Here is a 20,213-nt window from a genome sequence, read left to right as displayed (position 1 = left end):
ATAAATATCCCTAGGTGGCGGTTATGGCACTGCCTCCGACGCTGGGCCAAGTAGACGCTTTGCATGTCAATGATTTTCTTAAAAAAACCCTCTCACCAGAAAACCAAGAATGGTTTTCCGACAAAAACATCCCATTAGAAAAAACTATTATACATGATTACCAACACTAGAAAGAAGTCGTCTAATATGAAATATTAAAAAAACAACCATATAATTTCTATATAATATCAAATATCACATAAGACAAACAAGATACTTAAATCAAATTTTAACTTATGGTTACCGCCCTCATTAAAAGAAATACGGTTCCGAACCTCGTAAAAAAAATGGTTAAACAAAAAACTTATATAAAAATATGAATTAATGTAAATAATTACGATGAAGTTAATATTATTTATTGCTGATTAATAAAATAACTATTTATTGGTGTGCACGGAAATATTTTGTGATTAATAAAATAACTATTTATTATTGAGTACAGAAATATTTTGTGATTAATAAAATAAAATAACTCTCACACATTTAGTGCTGATTGACATAATCTCTATTGCCACCCTTGAACTGTCACACTCATAAATTTGAGAATTATTATGATCGTTGAAACCCTAGATTTCTAAAATCTCGTAAATTTGAGAATTTATTATTATACTCGTTGAAACCCTAGATTTCTAAAATCTCGTAAATTTGAGAATTTATTATTATAATCGTTGAAACCCTAAATTTCTAAAATTGATAAGCATCTATACATGGCTATGGCCATGCATGATGACGAGTCCATAAACACATCATTCCATGACACAAACATGAAAGCCGACAGCGACCGACGATTCCCGCGCGAAAGGGCAAAAGCCGGTGGTGGGTCCCCACGCTTGCGGGGCCCACTCGAAACCCAGACAGCGGGATGATGTGGCCCAACTGATTGAGCGGAGGCCAAAATTGATTTAATTAAGCCTAAGCGTGGGGACCCACTCGAAACCCAGACAGCGGGATGATGTGGCCCAACTGATTGAGCGGACGCCCAAAATTTATTTAATTGAGCCTGCTTCACATTATTAAATATTTTTTGAAAATTTCTCGAGCTTTTCTTTCTCTACTAAAGGCCAATCGGTATGGCCAAGTGCAACACCGACTTCTGAGGGTTTTCAATTTACTGACGTAAAACTCTTCCGGCTTTGCTCAAATTCCTCGACCTTTTCCTTCGCAGAGGGTTTTGACATTGCTGAAACAGACGCTTCAGGAGTGGTATTTACTTAGAAGCTGCAAAACTCGGCCTTAGTACGAGGGTTTCATTTATTTTTTTCTGTTTCTGTGTTTCAACCTCTCTATCGGCGTATTTTGTATAATTGTTAGGCCACCGCAAGGGTTTGAAGGTACAGCTTGCACAAATTCGCTGAAAGATAGCTTGCCTTGAAATTCTTCGGCCGTGAAATACTCTTCGTGTAAAGATCGGCTTCGGATCCCTTTTCTGTGGACGCGGCTTACAAATTTTCCCGGGAAAGGTAGAATTTCGTTGAAATCTGGGTTCTCTGGCTTGTATCTTTAGAACTGGTGGAATCGGCTTTAATTTATGCTATGGAAATTGATTGTAATGGGAATTACTGGTGTTTGCAGCATTGAGTTCGTGGTTAATCCTTTTATCGGAGTTTCGAGGTTTCGTGTAAACGATCGGGTTTGAGTATCTTCGTTTGTTGTGTTTCGGGTACTGCTGAAAGCCTGTGGGGTTTCTTGCCGGGTAAGTTATTCTGGTCAAAGATCGTGCTATATATTTCCTTGAACCCGCTTTGGACAGTTCGAAGCTGAGGAAATTCACCAAGATGCACAATCGGAAAAATGAAATGGCCTGTTTAAAGAAAGAGGATGCAGAATCCAGGCAGTCGGAGGGTTCGTCCTCTGAGTCGCAAGGTTCAGAGGCAAGCCGAAGGGGAAATAGCGTGGAAATTACAAACGAACAGACAATTTTCAAGATCGGCCAGATTTCAGAAAGTTCTTGCAGCGGCCTGCCGCAAATTCATCCCCACGCTGTCAATGTTTCTGTTTCCTGCACCACAAGTGTTTTGGACGAACGGAATTGCTCTGTCGTGGATTGCATTCCTTCCAGGAGTGTTACACATTTGACGTCTCTCATTGATTTGTCTGGTTCGTCAGCTTGCAGTGCTAATTATGTGCGGGGAGGCCGCTTATTGGGTAAAGCCACGGCCGTTGCTCTGCAAGTCCCGGCTTCCCCTCTGCACGAACCATCGGCAGTTGGAGCCTCAGTGGTTCATGTCGCTACGACGTCTCGTTCCTTCTTTCCGCCTCTAGGAAATGCAGAATCAAGGTTACCAGATGGAGGATTCAGTAGCTGCACTGTTACTTCCTCTGTTGTAGAATGCAGAATGCCTGCGGAGCCCAGATTAGAACTTGGCAGCGGGCATGATGGTGGGAATGGTGGCGCCGAGGTGCAGCCTAGTAATGATAGAGGGCATCATATTAGTATTGCACGAAGGCTCACTGAAGTGTTGCAGGGCACAGGAGATGGGGATTTGTTGCTTCAACAAACTGAAAGGGAAAATGGAATGTTGCAGTGGCTTCAAGCTTTAGATTTACAAGTAATGGGGGCATGCCGTGCAGATGAGAGGCTGAGGCCAATGTTACAACTTAATGTTTCCTGCTCCGGTGCTGATGATCGTCTTCTAGCTCAGCTTAGTCAGGCAAGAGCCATTTCCCCCCTATTCAGTTACGATTAGGTTCAGAAGAAGTCCTATTAGAATTTTATTAGTTCTAAAAAAATACTCAAATTGTATGTAGTTTAATGTACTTTAACATGATGTTGCAGCATTTCAAGGCACGAGAGCTTGGGATGCTTGCTCGTTGCCTGTGCGTTCCACTTGTTTCAATCCGTGTGGGAAAAGTAATTAAACAAGGCAGCCTATTGTGCCCAACTTCGACGAGGTATGTTTCTTTTGTTCAGTTCAGTTTTACTTCTATTCGAAAGTAGTAAATATTCGAGGATTATAGAAATGTGTTGGTACCTTTTTTTTTCTTAACCTTTTTTCCCTTTTATTTTACATGAAATTCTTTGGGAAAAGTCTTAGGTTGATCAGATTCTTGTATTAAGTATATTTTTAGAAAGTGACAGAACACCTTGAAAGAGGCAGATATGGTTTTTAATGTGTTGATTATGCCCACTAAAAGTACTCAAGTGCTCCACTGGAATTCTCTCGGTGGCAAATTGGTCTCCCAGCTGGTGTGACTGCAGATTGGCCGTTTCTGCTTCCTGCCTGGATTCGGCTGTTGTGTTTTTGACCCAGACTATTTGAAGAACATTGTGCGTAAGAAAATGCCTTCTATATTCACATGATTCTGGTGTCATTTCTATTTTCTGAAATGGTGCAGTCTTCTTCTTCAGATCACCACTTTAGTAATATGTATACATTTTCATTAAACTGTTGCTAACCAGGATCCTTTTTTTTATCAAGGGATGTTTAGCCAAAAGTGAGCCATACCCACAAAAGTATCTATTCTGGTTGGCATTTCAAGAAATCTATAGCTTAGCAATGCTTGTAGGTGGAAGCTAAAAGTTGGATGTAATGTTTGATTAGTAGAACTTAAACTGCATAAATTAAATGTCCAGGTTCTTCTCATCAGGTAATTAGTAATGGTGTAACTATCTTGTAGTGTAGGAAAAAAGTGGCATTATAAAGAGTTTGTTAATGTAGAATTTCATCTAGCTATGGAAGGCTGGTGTATTTCCAGAGGAGTAAAATCTTAGAAGTTTCTGTAGGTTTACAGTGCAGCAAACCTGAGGGAAGACTTGCAAAGTAGAGACCAAACATGCAAGTATGTTAAGCCATATTGCATGCCAGTTTTCAAATAGGTAAAAATTATATTTCACATTAAGATGGATAAAATTAATGTCCTGAGAAAGTAATTGATAATCTGGATAATATTAAACATTGAGGCTGTGACATCTCCTTGCTAATATTCCTTATCACAAATAAATTGTAATTAATAGAAGGGTTGAGAGAAAGGGACACAGATTCTAGTGCTTGAGGAGGGAGATTGCTTGAGGAAGGGGTTGTTTTAAATAACAGTCCTGGTTGGCTTGAGTGGTTTTAAATAGGTAGACTCTGATAAATTCAACTGAAAAGAAGAGGATAGGCCCAAGTGTTCTTTAAACTTCAACCATAAGAAACAAAGGGACAAAAATATTGAAGACAACATGGGTTGTGTTGTCCAAGGCATTTGACCTGCATGGGTCTAGGAAAAAGGAAGATGGTTGATTTGTTGGGGAAGGAACGAAACAAGTTGAAGAGGGTAGAGAAGATAGGAGGGCATATGCTAAGCAGGGAAGAAAACAGACTTGAACTCTCTCCGGCATGCACAGTGGAAAGAAACAATGGTGAGCATTGGAGAAATTCCTCCAAGGGTTGGAGGTATTAAGAGAGGATTCACTTTCACACATATGCAGAGTAAGAGAGTTACATGAGCAACGATCAAGACACAGTGATCAAGCTTTGGAGAAAGTGAACCAATTGAGGAACCTTCGATGAGGCTTGCCTGGTGAAAAACATTGTGGAGAGCAGTGGCTTGCCCGAAGGGTGAAGAACCACTAGAAGCTTGTGGATTGATGAACCACTGGCTAGGAGAGAAACCCTAGGTTTTGGGAGTTGATGAAATTAGCGCACACTCTTGCTAATGAATTACCTAGTAAACATGACATCGATGCTCATACAATAACTTATCCGCTGAATAATCTTCCTTGATGTGGATTCTCTTCTCTTGAATGCCAACTAAAAACTCTCTGCACTGTGGTATACTGGCATGTTAATTGTGTCTTAAGGGACTGGGTGAGAAACTTGTGTAGCTAGTGGTTGAAGGCAGTGTGGCCTTGTGGCATCTTGTTTCAGTTGTTGTGTTGGTTGAATTTCCTCTTAAGGAGCACTCCACCTCAAGCACTAGAATTTGGCTCGAGGTGACAGATACAAGTAACAGTGGTTGTAGCTCGTTTATGGTTGGGTGGAGAGTGAGAGTCCCACTCTTAGTTGCTAGATCTCCTATAAGATAAGTATGCATAATCATATGTTGTGTCTATGCTTCTCATGTCTCTACTTATGGTGTTGAGCGAATGCAATGTTAATGATAGGGGCGTTGTTTCTCGTATGAGCAAGAATGCCACTAGTGTACGTATAGGCTTTGTGGAATGCTTCATTTTCATGTGAAGAGGTTCATTCCTTGTGGATGTGTTGATCTTGAATAATCTAAGTTTGCATGAATATAAAGAGGTTGAACAATCAGCAAATGGGTAAATCATTTCTATTAACTTGTTGGTATATCTGCTTTATAAACGTCTTGGCTATTGGACAAGCTTCTGTGCATAAGCTGAAGAGGGATACCATTGGTCATCTATATATATATATATATATATATATATATATATATATTATGCAGGTTGTAGGCCGCGGGGGCCTTGTAAAAATATATGTATGTCAGGACATTATAGGATTAGAACCACCGTAGGTTTTCGTCCATAAGCTTAGGAGGGATAACGTTGGTTATATATATATATATATATATATATATATATATATATATATATATAGAACAAGCCAGGAAGGGTCCCTTAAAAACCATCAGATTGAAGCCATTGTTTGCCACGATCATACATGGCTAAGAGGTAGAGCACTCGGGAAAATGGGGCTTAACCTTTGTGGGGTTGGGTTAAATGGTGCATTCCACCCGGGACAAAGTGCTTTGGAACATGCGTTGTTCGATAGTGGAGATTCATTGGTGAGCAGACGTTGGGGACCCAAAAGCGGACCCTATTGTATCAAACGAGGACAGGCCCTTGAATCAATGTTGTTAAAAGCGCGATCGGGATTTAATCGTCGCCGGGAAAAAATCGGAAAAATCGTTAAAATCGGGAAAAAATCGGGAAAAAATCGTTTGGCACAAAAATATTCATTTTTTTTCATTTTTTTTCAATTTTTTTAATATCTAAACCATCTACAACATAAAATAAATACATTGACACATAAATATGATAAAAAAACTAATATATAAGATGTTTAATATCATTTCTAGCGCTAAAATCACACATAACATTGAATCATGTCCTGAATAGTAAGTCCTGAGTCCCAACTCAGCCTCAAAATATCAACAAAAAATATGATAATGTATCTCATCATGTCATAATGTCATATACAATAAAATGAAAGTCTAAGACTCTAATCCTATTGATTTCCTCTGCCCCTCTTGCGAGAAAATGTCACTGCTTTCCCTTTCCCCCTAGATGAAGATGCTGGTGCCTGTGGTGGTGGAAATGGCAGTGGAGTCTGACGTGCTCTAGAAGCTGAAGAAGTAGCTGTAGAAGTAGCAGCTACTGTAGGTAGACAGAGACCACGTCCTCTAGTGGTAGCCCGGGTAGGCGGTGTCACCTCCTGCTCCTGCTCCTCCAACTCCTCCTCCTCCTGCTCCTGCTCCTGCTCCTGCTCCTCCTCCCCCTCCTCCTCCCCCTCATCCTGCACTAACCAATCCTCAGTGGGATCCATGAGAGGCCTCTCGGTCTCAACCCTCCATTCAGCAGAGGTGTCAATCTCATCCAATGAGATGGCTTCCATATCAGGTGTCTTGTCTAGTTGCCTCACCCACAATCGAAGATTGTAGTAGACATAGACCATGTCATTAAGTCTACGGGACTCCAACCTGTACAAAGTTCATGAAATAATAATTAATAATTAATATTATAAAAAAAAATATTGTTTAATGAATTCAAAAATTTATTTGGAAATTTGCAATATTTTAAATGTTTAAGTGTTAAGTTGTTAACCTATTGCGCTTCTTGTTGTGTATTTTTTCAAATACACTCCAATTGCGCTCACATCCCGAGGAGCTGCATGTTTGGCTGAGGATGCGTATGGCAAGCTTTTGCAAAAGGGGTACTCTGCCACCATACATCTTCCACCATGCGGCTACAACAAAATTACAAATAAACATAAGAAAAAAATGGAATTTGAAGAGACAATGAAATTTGAAACAAAGTTACAAACTAAAAAATACCTGGCATTTTGGCCGTCCTATCAAAGATAGCCATATCAAAGCCAAATGTGCCACCTGACATCTTATACGTCTCAATTTGATTAGAGACCTCCATACGTTGTTCTGGAGTTCTCACCATCTTCTGGACACAGGTTAATAATCCATCCATGATCTCAGCATCAAAATCAAACCCACATGCATAAGAAAATGCAGGGTTCAGGAAAAGCCCAGCAGCATGAATGGGACGATGGAGTGTTTTGTTCCATCGCTCATCAATGACGTTCCATAGAAGGAGTTGTCTCTGGAACCCATCATCTCCCTTGTCATCATAGTAGGACCGAATGGCTTCTTTGGCCCTGTCCATGGCTTCATACAAATAGCCCATTGCGGGCTTCTCACCATCTACCAACCGAAGAACCTTTACCAAAGGTTCAGTGACAGCGCACACCTCCTGCACTCCTGCCCAGAAGTCTTCTTGGTATGAAACAAGTCTGCAGACGGCCTCTCCTTCTGGTTTGCGGCTCATTGGCGAAGAACGCCACTCCTCTGAAACAAACATTCTCTTCAAATCCCACATAGATTTCAAGAGGGATTGAAGAGATATGAAACTCGTCGCAAATCGTGTAATGGCGGGGCGCACCAACTCTTTGTTGTTGGTGCATTTTCTCATCAAGCTAAGCACAGATGTGTGATTGTAAATAAATTTTGTGATGGTTTTTGATGAGTCAACAGCCTCTTTGACAAAGGGAATTTTCCCTATGTCCTCTAACATCAAATCAATACAATGGGCAGCACAAGGTGTCCAAAATAAAGTAGGATGCCTGTCCATAAGCATTCTACCAGCAGCAACATAATTTGCAGCGTTGTCCGTTATGACTTGGACAACATTTTCTGCACCCACCTCCAAAATAAACACATCCAGCAAATCACATAAATTTTTTGCATCTTTGATTTGATGAGTTGCATCAATAGATTTGATAAACATAGTCCCCCTGGGACAACTAACCAAGAAGTTTATAAGGGTTCTCCCCTTTTGGTCAGTCCAACCATCTGACATAACAGTGCATCCTGTTTGTGCCCAGGATTCCCTAAAATCCTCCAATCTTTGGGTGCAGTCACGCTTTTCATCTTGAAGAAGCCGGCCTCTGAAATCATGAAGAGAAGGGATTTTGTACCCCGAGCCAACACTGGCAATAGCATCAACAGTAGGTTGGAAAAATGGATTATTCCTTACAATGCTGAAAGGAATATCACTCCAGAGGAGAAATTTTGTCATCAACTTGTCAGCTTGTTCTTTTTCAGTTCTTTTCATCATTGAACCGATAGTTGGTTGTGCAACAGGTGTGGTTCGAGGAACAAAAAATGATGATGCAGCTACCGGATTGACTGACGCTGCAGTAGAACCAGTGCCACTTGGCCCACTTCCTTCAACTGACCTTTTTAGTTGCCTTTTGAGTTCTTCTTTGGCCTCTTTAGAGTGCTCTAATTCTCCCAATGCTCTCATGGCTTTTCGGATAATTTCAGCATTTGTATTAGGATAGGGCACCACATCACGTCCAGGGATTTGTGCAAGGTGGAACTTCAACCTGTACACCCCCCCGAATATCTCCTTTCCACACAACTTGCAATACAAGTTTTGTCTATCATTCGGAGTTTTAGGGTCACCATATTCCCAGAAAGGATCCAATTTCCTTGGCATGTTTGTTTTTGAATTTTGAATTTGCAAACCTATGGAAAAAATTAAAAATAAGGATTAGGAAATAGGAATTTAGGATTACATAATACAAATTACAATTTAGCATTTGCAAAATTACAAGTTAATTATTTCCAAAATCCCAATTTCTAAACCCAAGTTACCCAACCAAATGCCAATGGCAAATGCAAAAAAACAATGAAAATTCAAAAAAAATAAACAATGTTTAAAGAAAATGAGAAAATAAAAATAAAAAATTGGTTCTCATAGTCATAACAAATAACCCATCCCAAATCAATGAAAAATTTCCAAAAATTCTTTAAAAACAATGAAAAACAAAGTTTTTATAGAAGCAAAACAAAAAAAAATTAATCTACATACCTGGTTTATGGACAAATTGGTGATCTTGGCTTGGATTCCTCCTAAAATCGCTTGGATTCGCTCCCAAATCCGACGGCAACCCTCTCCCTCACTTCTTCTCCTCCTCCTCCGCGCGGACTGCTCAATGAAATAAAATAAAAATCGATTTTCCATATAAAACGCCCGCTGCCCGCGCCTCTGGCGATTTTTACCGGAAAAATCGCGATTTTTTTAAAAACTCGCGATTTTTTCGAAAAAAAAAATCGCCTATAAAAAAAAGTGCCGATTTTTATTGATAAAAATCGTGATAAAATCGGATTTGCGAAAAAATCGCGATTTTATCGCGATTTTAACAACACTGATAAGGATTAGGAAATAGGAATTTAGGATTACATAATACAAATTACAATTTAGCATTTGCAAAATTACAAGTTAATTATTTCCAAAATCCCAATTTCTAAACCCAAGTTACCCAACCAAATGCCAATGGCAAATGCAAAAAAACAATGAAAATTCAAAAAAAATAAACAATGTTTGAATATCATCTATTGGATAGAGACGAGACAGGACCGTTGGATTCAAGTGACGAAATCAAGAATAGAAACATGAATGCCGGCCTCCCTAGTGACGTCATAGGGAGGAGGGGGTTCATTATTAAATCAGGACTGTTGAGATTGGAGAGTTCACAATAGCACACGTGTCCCAAAATTGGAGTCCCCAAAAGATTCGAGGGAGCAATAAGGGAAACTCCTGAGATCAAGTTCCCGGGATGAGGTGGTAGTGGGGCCAACACCTTGTGCATAACGTGGAGAAAACCCTCCAAAACTATCTCAGTGGGGAACACCATGAATGGTTTGGTGTTCAAAGCAGGGTTGCGAGGGAGCCTACCCCCCATGCTCGCTCCCAATTCACGCTCCAAGCTGGAGTGACATCGTAGCGTCTTGGGAGTGCGCTCCCTAAAAATAACGCTCCTTACCTTTTTGGAGCGTTTAGTCTTTTATGCAATTTTTTTTGCAGTAATATTCCAAATGTAATTTTTTTCAAAGAAATAAATGAGTTTTGAGTGGTGTAGCCTAATGATCAAGCCTATGGCCCTAGTATTGATATGCAATTCATGGTAATGTTAAATTCTTGAAGTAAAAGTGACATTCTCCTTAATCTTCATTTCATCCTTTTATTTAAATTTTTAAAATTACCATGAAATGACTTGAGATGTTTGAGAGTGGTTCCGACCTCATTGAATTTCATATGGAGAAAGTAGAATTTTAGATTTCATTTAAAATTCAACGGACTTATCAGTTTTTCAGGTTTTCATGATTGGGGGAATTGCAATGTTTTGATTGGAGTTTGTCATGTATTAGGGTATGGAACTCATATTTAATCAAGAGCACCAATCCCTCTATGTACCTTGATGTTAGTGACATTGGTTGTCGAACTCCTCTATCATGACCCCCCCTAAAAATGTACGCATCATTCAAACAAAATATTGACTTGACACATTTTCTATCTTATGTTAATGCTTAGAGGGTGATATTAATGGCAAAGATACCTATACAGATCCAGAGGTAATGAAAACTATACTTTTGGATATTAATGCTTAGAGGGTGGTATTAATGACAAAACTTGATTTTACAACAAGACTAAAAACTTAGACATTTCTTGTGGTGGCAAGAGGCCCAAGCATTAGCAATAGATAATAGATTTACTTGTCTTTTCTAGTTTCTAGTAGTTTTTATAACTATTGACTCTTTCATATTTATTATGATATTTTTTGTATGACAATTTAAGTTTGAAGTTGGCAATTATAACTCATCAGTAATGAATTATGAATATGATGCTTCATGAAAGTCGTTTCATTTCATTTCATTTCATTTCATTCTATAACATTTCATTTCATGTTAGATATTATTTGTTGTAATGGTTACACTTAGCTTACAAGTACAACTTTGGTGATCAATGATGATAAATGTTATATATTGAATTTTGAAAGCTTGAAACTTTAAGATTGATGAATCATGAGACTCAATATGTTGTATGTTACTAACTTGTGGACGTGGTTGATGAAGATCATAACTTCTAGATAATTGTTGTTATATGGTTCAATCTATGTTTTTTATATCTAATTCATCATTTTACATGCTTTTGTTAGACATATATGCCTCAAAGTATAAAAATATATATATATTATATAAAAAACGCTCTTGGAATCGCTCCCAAATTGGGAGCTTTTGAAAATCCCGCTCTTGCACCCACGTAACCTCGGTTCAAAGGTCGTGTGGGACCTTGTCCACGTAAGCGGAGTGACGATGGATGGTGTCACCCAGGACCTCAGAAGAATTGGATGAAGGGTTGGGACCTATCACCTATGATGATTTGGCACAATGGGCTAGTGTTTATGACATGGGCTTCGAGGGGCCCACACCCATAATACTTTTCATATAGCATGTATGTCTTGTGAGTTGGGTCACACTCATGATATACTGGGTCTTACATGATCACTGACCAGTATGAGTAGGTTGGTAGCTGTGTGGATTTACCACATGGCTGGTGACATGGTGGACGATCGAGGTAGCCATGTGGGTGCCACGTGGTAGATTGATAGATGACAAGGATACTGAATACAAGAAGACTGGTACACTCTTTCATGTCACCTTTTGATATAACAGGCACTAAGAGTTTATCTGCCATCTTTTCCTTTTCCCACTTCTGTCAGATGTCTTCCTCAAGACTGGAAGAGGATCATCTGAATATCTGCATACGCTAGTTGGTGCTCAACCTCCCTCAATTCTAAATTATCATTGTTTTTGTACTTCTTCATTCACTTAGGAACACTTCACATGCTACAATACTTCTACCGGTAAGGCCCAATGAATGTCCCTTGTCTTGCCAAGAGTTGCTCTGGATATCAACTTTACAGAAATTACATGTCCAAAAGAAGGTTTCTTCCCCAGCCTTTCTCCTAGGCTCTGGTGCTCTAGTTACATATTTTCACAAGGGGTATTTCTTTCTTGACTGATCTGTTTTGTGCAGAAATGGCAGCTCTACTTCCAATATTGTGAACACGAACAGTGGTGGACATGGTGGAGAAACAACACCAACACAGACATTCTTTGCTTTTCTTTTTGACCTTAAGTGCTAGTCCTTGATGATTGTGCCATTGTTTCATTGGGATAAATAAAAGAAAAAGGAGTTTTGCTGTTGGAGAATTCTCCTCTCCGGGGAAAAAATGTAAACTGTAGATGCAGCAATCTCACAGAAATCTCATTTAATATGGTTTTCTCGTTACCCTCATACTCCTTGAGAGTTGAGCAAACAGCAATGAAACTATGACAAAAGAGAGGTGGCAGTTTGAGGTTTAGGGTTTTTAATTTATGGGAATGGCTTTTTGGTTCTGCAGGTGTCAGACATGCTGGGGCATGCTGTACCTACATGTTAGATACACTGTGTCATGTGTACATCCGTTACAATAGACATGTGATGTGGTGTGTCTGACACATGGGTACAGTGTGTCCAATGTGTTCACAAATTGGACACCAAGATTCAAGCCCCTTCACATAAACCATGAATCTGACACCTTGGCCTTGAACATTTTGTCTGTCCATGGTAAATGACAAATGTTCAAACTTGATAAATTAAGTGCTAAAAGGATCCAAAGATATGTTGACCAGGATCAAAGTGTTATGGACCATAAGTAGGAAGACAAAGGAGGAGGTAGGAAAGAGAAAATATGACATCCTTTCTCTTTTGTTGGTTTGCACGGATTACTTTCTTTCTCATGTATCCATAAGGTGATGTTTAGACTTTACAGAACCTGATAATGCATAACAAAACCCTGTAAAGCAAAATGGTGGTAATTTGGAAATTAAAAAATAACAAAGAATTACAATGACGTATATGGTGATGTTTAGACTTTACAGAACCTGATAATGCATAACAAAACCCTGTAAAGCAAAATGGTGGTACTTAGGAAATTAAAAAATAACAAAGATTTACAATAACGTATATGTGAATCATTTCAAACTTTAAATAATGAATAAATTCATAAACTCTATGCATGAATTGTTCCAAGGTTTAAACTATGAATAAATTCATAAACTTGAGCATTATCCTTACTTTTGAACTTTAAAGTCAAAGATCTTAGAATTTCATATAAACAGAAACTTGAAAGTTGAAACCAAAAACTTCATAAACCAATCACATGCAAATTTATAATCATTGATAAAGCAAGGGGTAAAGACTAATGCATTTAATGAAAATGTGCAAACTGATTATATACTCAAAATGAGGAGTCGGGAAAAACATGAATGATAGTCTAAAATGAGAAAATGCAAAATACAATACATAGTGCTTGTATAATTTAACGATAATGGTAAAATCCAGTGTAGCTGCCTGTAAATGTATGACAACAGAGGTTGTATAGCCATTTCTCTAAATCATTTCCGCATTTCTGATTCTTTTGGGTGATCTTTTTGACAAATTGTTTCAAGGATTTCTTCTAGTGGATGGAATTTGAGTATTCAATTGTTTCTGTCAATGTTGTAGTTAGTCTTTAGGAGAGGGAAGAGAATGCCCTCTGTTTGGATTTCTGTTGAGATTTTGGAAGAAATGCACAAAAAGAAAAAAACAGTAGGCTTTGCTGCTGTTGTTCAAACATAAACGGATTTGAAAACCACTGATATAACCAGCAAAAACTGTGGTAACCATAATAAACAATGAGAACCTGGAATTCTGGTGAATGCACTTCAGTCTTCAATGCTACAAGATCCCCCCTTCAATCTATTTTTTGCATTGGGAATCTCTCTGATTTCTGGGCAACATTCACAGGTAGAGTCAGAGAGACTGCCGCAATTGAGGTTTGAACTGTTGAGGCAGCTTCATCTCGAGTCTTTGCAAAGGTAAGGCTGATTCCATGTAAGATAAGAGTGAGTGAGGTAATGTGAGAAGTGGATCTAAACAGAAATTGCAGGCAGCATGAAGGGGAAATCTGTTAGCTCTGTGAGAGTGAATGTGGAACAAGAAGTGGAATGAGAGAACTGAGCATTAGAGTAGGGTTCTTAGTGTTTATGGATTTACCAATTGTGTCCCACATGGCCCTTATTTTTATTTTAGTTTTCTTTTTGAATCACCATAAGCCAACACACTGTGAGGCAACCCTGAGTTTTTGAGGGACTTGAGGACTGTCCCTTAAATGTTCCTGATTTCTGGACCAGAATGGTTTGGGTGTGGGCTAAACATTGTCGAGTCCCCAGTGACCTCCTCGAGCAAATTAGAACATATCTGAGGTGTCTGGTCAAATGCAAGATTGGCAAGTACATCCATTTTTCAGGCAGTGATGTACCCTGGTGCAACATAGACCATTTCTTTTTGATTGTTTTTCTCTGTTTCATTTTCTTATCTGTCCTGCTGGCAGGCTTATATGTTAACAGACTAAGCTGACTTAGACTGAGTCTGCCGCTGACTCTAAAACCAACTGGAGTTGGTTTTGTTATAGTCAGCCAATCCCAAGTACACTGCCTGAGCCATGTATCATTGGAAGCATTTTGAAAGATTGCAATGTGGATTAGGAGTTGTCCTGAGTTTTGAATTATTTACCTAGCATATTTGATTAAGTGCTAGATTCAGATCTGCATCACTAACAGTAAAGTGAGAGGCATGAGAGTATAGAAGCTTCTGAAATTGTCAGACAGTTGTTTTGCAAAAATAGTTCATGATTTTTTACCATGTCTTATCTGTAGTTGAATTACAGTTGTCGCGAAAGTGAAGTTTTATAGGGAGTTGTCCCTGCTGATTTGCTTCTTGATTCTTGTCGGAGTTGTTTTGATTTATGTGCAGTTTGATAATGCTTAACTGGAACAAATTCAGGAAGCATTGTTTTGCACCTGTTATGCTTGCAATTTTATTGTTAAGGTGGTCTGATTTGTTTTAGTTGTTATCTAAACTTTGCATATTGTGTTTATCTCAATGTTGTGAACATCGGCTTCAGGATAAAATGTGCAAGGGTCCAGAAAACCAAAAACTCGTAAAAATCGGGAAAATATCGGTAAAAATTTGGCAAACATCAGCAAAATTAAGATACCATAAAAATATTTTTAAAAATCGGTAAACATCGGCTAGGCCAAAAAATCGTGATTTCGAGATAAAATCGGGATGTTCGCGACACTGGTTTATCTCACGTGTTGAGTCTGTTAAATTTTATGTAATATTGTATGATTAGCTGTTAGGTTAATCTGGTTAGCTAGGGGAATATTAAATTCAAATTCTTTCTTATCTACTCTTGAGCTAATATTGTATGATTAGCTGTTAGGTTAATCTGGTTAGCTAGGTGAATATTAAATTCAAATTCTTTCTTATCTACTCTTGAGAAAACTTCTTTATTGCTCACAATTTTTGTTATTATAAGGGTCTACAAATGTCAATGTTGTATTGAAGCTGTTCCAATTGGCATTATAATCAAGATTGTAATGACTTTCCATTTGCATTAGTGACTGGTTTAGAGAGACAGTTACAACTATATCACTTGAAGTCATGTAGATGTGTGTAAAATGGTTGCTATGTTTATAAATTGCCTGTTAAAATAAAGAGAAGCTTTCAAAGGTCTTATTTTAGGCACTCATTTTTATTTTTATTTTTTCTTTATTTTCTAGCCTTCCCACAGTGATAGTCCTTCTGGTCTGTTGGCTGGTGCCAATCTGCTAAATGGCAAGGAACGAAGACAGTGAAACACATCTCTATATAGCTTCATAGCATTCATTCCATCCTTGATCCTCCCTCTCTGACAGCATCTATGAGTGGCTTGCTTCCGGCTCAGGTTTGAGAGAAGTGGGGAAGTATTGATCAGCTTTGAATGAATATCTATTAAGGGCTTAACATGCTACTTTGATTAGAGCCTCTCTGGAATGATTGTTCCTCGCTTTCCATGTTATGTATATTATGGGGCCCTGGTTGATAATGTCAGCTTCAGCTTTGAAGTTTGGCTGCCAGAAAATTGTACAGAGGTGAATGATCTGGGAGATGCTATTTAAGGTACAGAGATTGTTCTTGGTAGATTGTTCTGTATTGAAATTCTATAGGGATAGGAGTAGATATGCTTATTTGCATCTTACACATTGTGTCTATTAATTGGAATGAATTTGTCCATATATCTAAGACAATTAAATCCATACAGAACTTGCCCTAGAAATATGAAGTTCTTGACTAAGTAGTGGTAGATAGATTTTTTATGGTATCACATATTGGCGATCATGAAATGCTGCATCTTGTTAGAGTTCATTCCAAGGCAAATTGGATATATGATATGTTGGCATTACGTGATACTGTAAGTCTGTGACTTGAATATTGTTAGAAAAATACCACAATTTCATTAATCATGGTATTATAACTATTTATAGGATATGACTTTACTTATGTTCTAGGACTTCTTTCATTTAAAAAGAAAAAAAATGTATGTTAACTAACTAAATTAAATTTGCAGCTAAAATTTCATTGCCCTTTCATATGTGCACTTGCTTGTACTTTTTAATCTGTTTTTCTGTGTGGCATCTAAGATCACCATAGAGGTTGGGAACACTTAATGCCAACTGAATCTTTGGTTCAGAGATACCAACTCCACATTTTCCATGCTGATTCTGCCGCATTGAGCTATTCACATCCAATTTATTCTGCTTACTGGTATATGTACTGCCTGTCACGCAGCTGAAAAATATGTTAAGAAGAAACAACCTGGAACAATCACTTGTATATTCAGGAAATATAGCCTTGTATGAAAATCCTGATGGTTAGAGAGTGGATGATATTTATTAGGCTGTCAGTCCAGGTCATAGTTTGTAAGAGGCTCAATGCATAGAACTTTTGTTTTTGATCATTTGGATTGTGATGTACAATAACTGATATCTTCAATAGCATGTACTGAGGATTTCCTTCCTGTTTTACTCTGCTGCAGAGGTTATTTGAGCCTGACTTTGCTACCTTCTTCTGATCTACGCCTTTCATTTGTCGGAGATGATGGTGTTGTGGAGAGGTTGGCTGTTTTGAGTCCTGGTAATGAGAACTTTAGTGTTGTTATTGAAGGGATTTCATCAGATACTTCTGGAAGATCTTTTTTGTTAAGGTTACCTGGTGGCAAGCTCTCATATTTCTGGCAGTCGGAGAAGTCTAAGTTGGTTGGAGATGAGTTGCTCTCAAAGGTAGACTGCTAACTGTGGTATGCGAATATAATGAAACAGTATTAGTAGTTGAATTAAACTGCCACGTGTGAACTTTGTCTATTAATGCTAATGTCTGGCTCTTTTGTACAGATAAAAGATATCCTTGGACGGAGGCCTTCTCTTTCACAGCTTACTGGAATCCGTGAGTCACGCCTTGATTCATTTGCAACTTATCTAAGAACTTCTTTTCTTGGATCAGTAAGTTCTTCCACCCATCAGGATTCAGTTTCATCTTCACGCAATGTTAGCAGGGTGAACTCTACTGAAGCAGTCTCTGGTGCAACTAACTTGAGCAACGTATCAGCTCCATTTGTAAGACCTTCACAACGCTTCAGACTTGGTTTAAGTCAACCAATGATGCATGGGCGTTCACATGTTGGCAATCAAGGCAGCCTTAGTCCTAGAACTGGTGCTTTTAAAGATGGAGTGATAAGAAATGTTTCTTGTATACGAACTGTGGCCTCATCAAGAGAGAAACTTAAGAGACGCATGGATGTCCACAGCAGCATTTCTGTCATTGGCTGTCCAAGCCTTTCGACAGTGCAAACATCAAACAACTCTCAGGATTCCAATAATAATGCAACTGATTCATGGAGCACACAGGTCTCAATATCTGTTACTAGTACAAATTCAAATCAGAAAACAAATGATATCTCTGGAAATGGGCATGGTAGGGAGCATATCACTCCTCTGCCACAGCGGTATCTTCATTTGCCTGTTAGCTCTGTAAATGGGTTACCTTCTCAACAATCTCTTCCCATTGGAGAAGCTTCTTTCAATCCATTTGCATTTCACCTGCCAGCTTCATCTCATGTGCCAATTTCAGGCAGTTCCATATTTTCACCATACTATTGCCCATGTCCTCTGCGGGCATCCTCTTTACAATATACAATAACTCCCCCATTTTTGCCATCATTGTCAACTGAAGCCGTTAGCTTACCCCCTCCAACTTCGTACTTATCTGTTGGATCCTCTTCTGCATTTATTCCTCCCCTGCCACTAGATCTGCATAATGTCAGTTTCTCTCCAATCCCACTGCCGGTTCCATCATTGGTCAATATTCCAACTCCACTGCAGACTTCAAATTTACCATCTTTCTTGAGTGACCCAGTGGTCAGAGTCCCATTACCTGTTTCATCATTTGTAACTGTGCCCACTCCACAGCAGATATCGAGTTTCACTCCCTTTTTCTCCGACCCCATTGTGCACATTCCAGTGATAGATTTTCACTCCTCTGGTCAGGGTTATCTTGTAAGTGCAGGGCCATCAATCTCATCTGCAATATCTCCAATTCTTCCTGGCTTGCTGAGCACATTGATTCCTGAATCAGGCCCTGCAGATGAGAAAGAAGATTCCCATGCTATGCAACTTTTAACCAGCTTAAGATTTTCATCACCTTGGAGAGGATCTGAAGGTGAAAGCTGCCAGACATCTTTCAAGTCAAGCTTTCCTGCTTTGAGCAAGCATCAGAATGAAACAGAAAGCTTGTATGCCCATTTGGAAGCTCTACGTAATCTGGGAGAACAAGAATCTCTTTATAATCATTGCTCTGGGGTAATATCTGGCACATTAGGTAATCAGAACAACATATGCTTCAGTGTACCATCTCAGCAGAGTGGGTCATTATTGGGAATTGTACCCACTGTTTTGTCGAGTTCGAACTTGTCCTGTTTATATGTAAGTCATATTCTCTTCATATTTTTTTTTTTTAAATATATTTTGACCCATGTTGCTTGAAAACCATTTCTTAGGCATCATTTGCTAGGAATGTAAATGCTGAAGATTTCTAGCTTTTGTTGCTATTTCTCAGGATGTATGTCAGGATGGGAAATCTAAACTAACTACACTAGTCACTGGAAGTCGTGGGCTCTATGGTGGTTCGTGCGATCCGGTGGTCTCATCAAATCTGCTGGCAGGAATTAATCAGAGATCTTCAATCCATAGTGATGCAAATTTGAATTTCCATGTAAGAAATAACATTAATGGACCACAAAATACAGATGGTTTTTTACAACTAGAGGAAGCCTCTTTTGATGAGGAATTTTCAATGGAGGAAGCACAGAAGGAAGACACGAGCATGAAGTAGATATTTACAACTGGAGGAAGCCACTTCCAATGAAGAATTTTCAATGGAGGAAGTGTACAAGGAAGACTATGGCATAAAGTGATCATGTAAAAGCGCGAGCAAAGAAAGGCAAGGCATGGGTCACATTTTTCCTTGCAAAGACCAAAATTGTATTTGTATAATCTCAGTTCTTTTGTAGATATCTGTACTAATGGGACCAGAGAGGCAGATGGAATAGTATAGTTCTGTAATAACCGCTTATCTTAGTGAAGACGACCTAGAAATTTTGAAAAGCGACAAGCTGTTCGTTACAGCAGCCTATATGTTGTGTTACTGTTGTCTGTTCAAGCATTTTTGCGCTTTGGTAAAGCAAATATCATCTGGCACATTTTGTTTTTTCCTTTCAGCATTATATTGCGACATCTTTGAAGACAATTTTGAGTACTGTAAAACCTGTCATGAAGGTGTCTTACATTGGAGCTCCTTTTTAAAAATAACATGATGCGTCTTTGCTCATGTTGTAATATCTGCTTGTATAAGCCTTTATTGGAATCTATTTATCATCTAGTTGTTTTATTCAGCTTTCTTGATGTTATCCTTGAATTGTCTTCGCAGTTCAGATATGGGAATTGAGCAAAGTAACACCTGCCAAAAAACTGAGGAATTATTTTGCACATTGCCTTTTATTGGATAAGCTGTGTCAAACTTATTATTTAGGGAATATTATTTTTGTCTATATAATTGGGGCCCGGCCTTGAATGTGTGTAAGTTTTGGTAAATAGGTGTATATTTGTATTTCTGAATATTGAGAACGATTGTTTGGTAAATAGGTGTATATTTGTATTTCTGAATATTCAGAACGATTGTACAAAAT

General features: G+C 38.6%; 1 protein-coding gene across 2 annotated transcripts; it reads left to right on the top strand.

The window, feature by feature from the left end:
* The first annotated feature begins 1,090 nt into the window (after positions 1-1,090).
* On the top strand, positions 1,091-19,915 carry LOC149148436 (uncharacterized). 2 transcript variants are annotated; one of them, XM_089439127.1, is made up of 6 exons: positions 1,091-1,499; positions 1,612-2,690; positions 2,816-2,931; positions 17,010-17,253; positions 17,365-18,951; positions 19,085-19,915. In XM_089439127.1, the coding sequence occupies exons 2-6, from the start codon at positions 1,815-1,817 to the stop codon at positions 19,358-19,360; spliced, it is 3,099 nt and encodes a 1,032-aa protein (XP_089295253.1). In that variant the 5' UTR covers positions 1,091-1,499; positions 1,612-1,814; the 3' UTR covers positions 19,361-19,915. The 2 variants fall into 2 exon arrangements, with proteins under 2 accessions (XP_089295253.1, XP_089295254.1); XM_089439128.1 differs by having other exon boundaries at positions 1,091-2,690.
* Positions 19,916-20,213: the final 298 nt, after the last annotated feature.

Source organism: Pinus tabuliformis, chromosome 9 (genome assembly GCF_031772625.1).
Source record: "Pinus tabuliformis cultivar Carrire ecotype Pingquan chromosome 9, CPIR1, whole genome shotgun sequence".
Classification (NCBI taxonomy): domain Eukaryota; kingdom Viridiplantae; phylum Streptophyta; class Pinopsida; order Pinales; family Pinaceae; genus Pinus; species Pinus tabuliformis.
The sequence above is the reverse complement of the archived record's forward strand: the minus strand, read 5'-3'. Positions and strand labels throughout refer to the sequence as shown.

Coding starts and splice junctions, on each gene's coding strand:
- LOC149148436 (XM_089439127.1), top strand. CDS start 1,815: ATGCACAATCGGAAAAATGAAATGGCCTGTTTAAAGAAAGAGGATGCA. Junction 2,932..17,009: donor TTGTGCCCAACTTCGACGAG/GTATGTTTCTTT, acceptor ACTCTGCTGCAG/AGGTTATTTGAGCCTGACTT. Junction 18,952..19,084: donor CGAACTTGTCCTGTTTATAT/GTAAGTCATATT, acceptor GCTATTTCTCAG/GATGTATGTCAGGATGGGAA.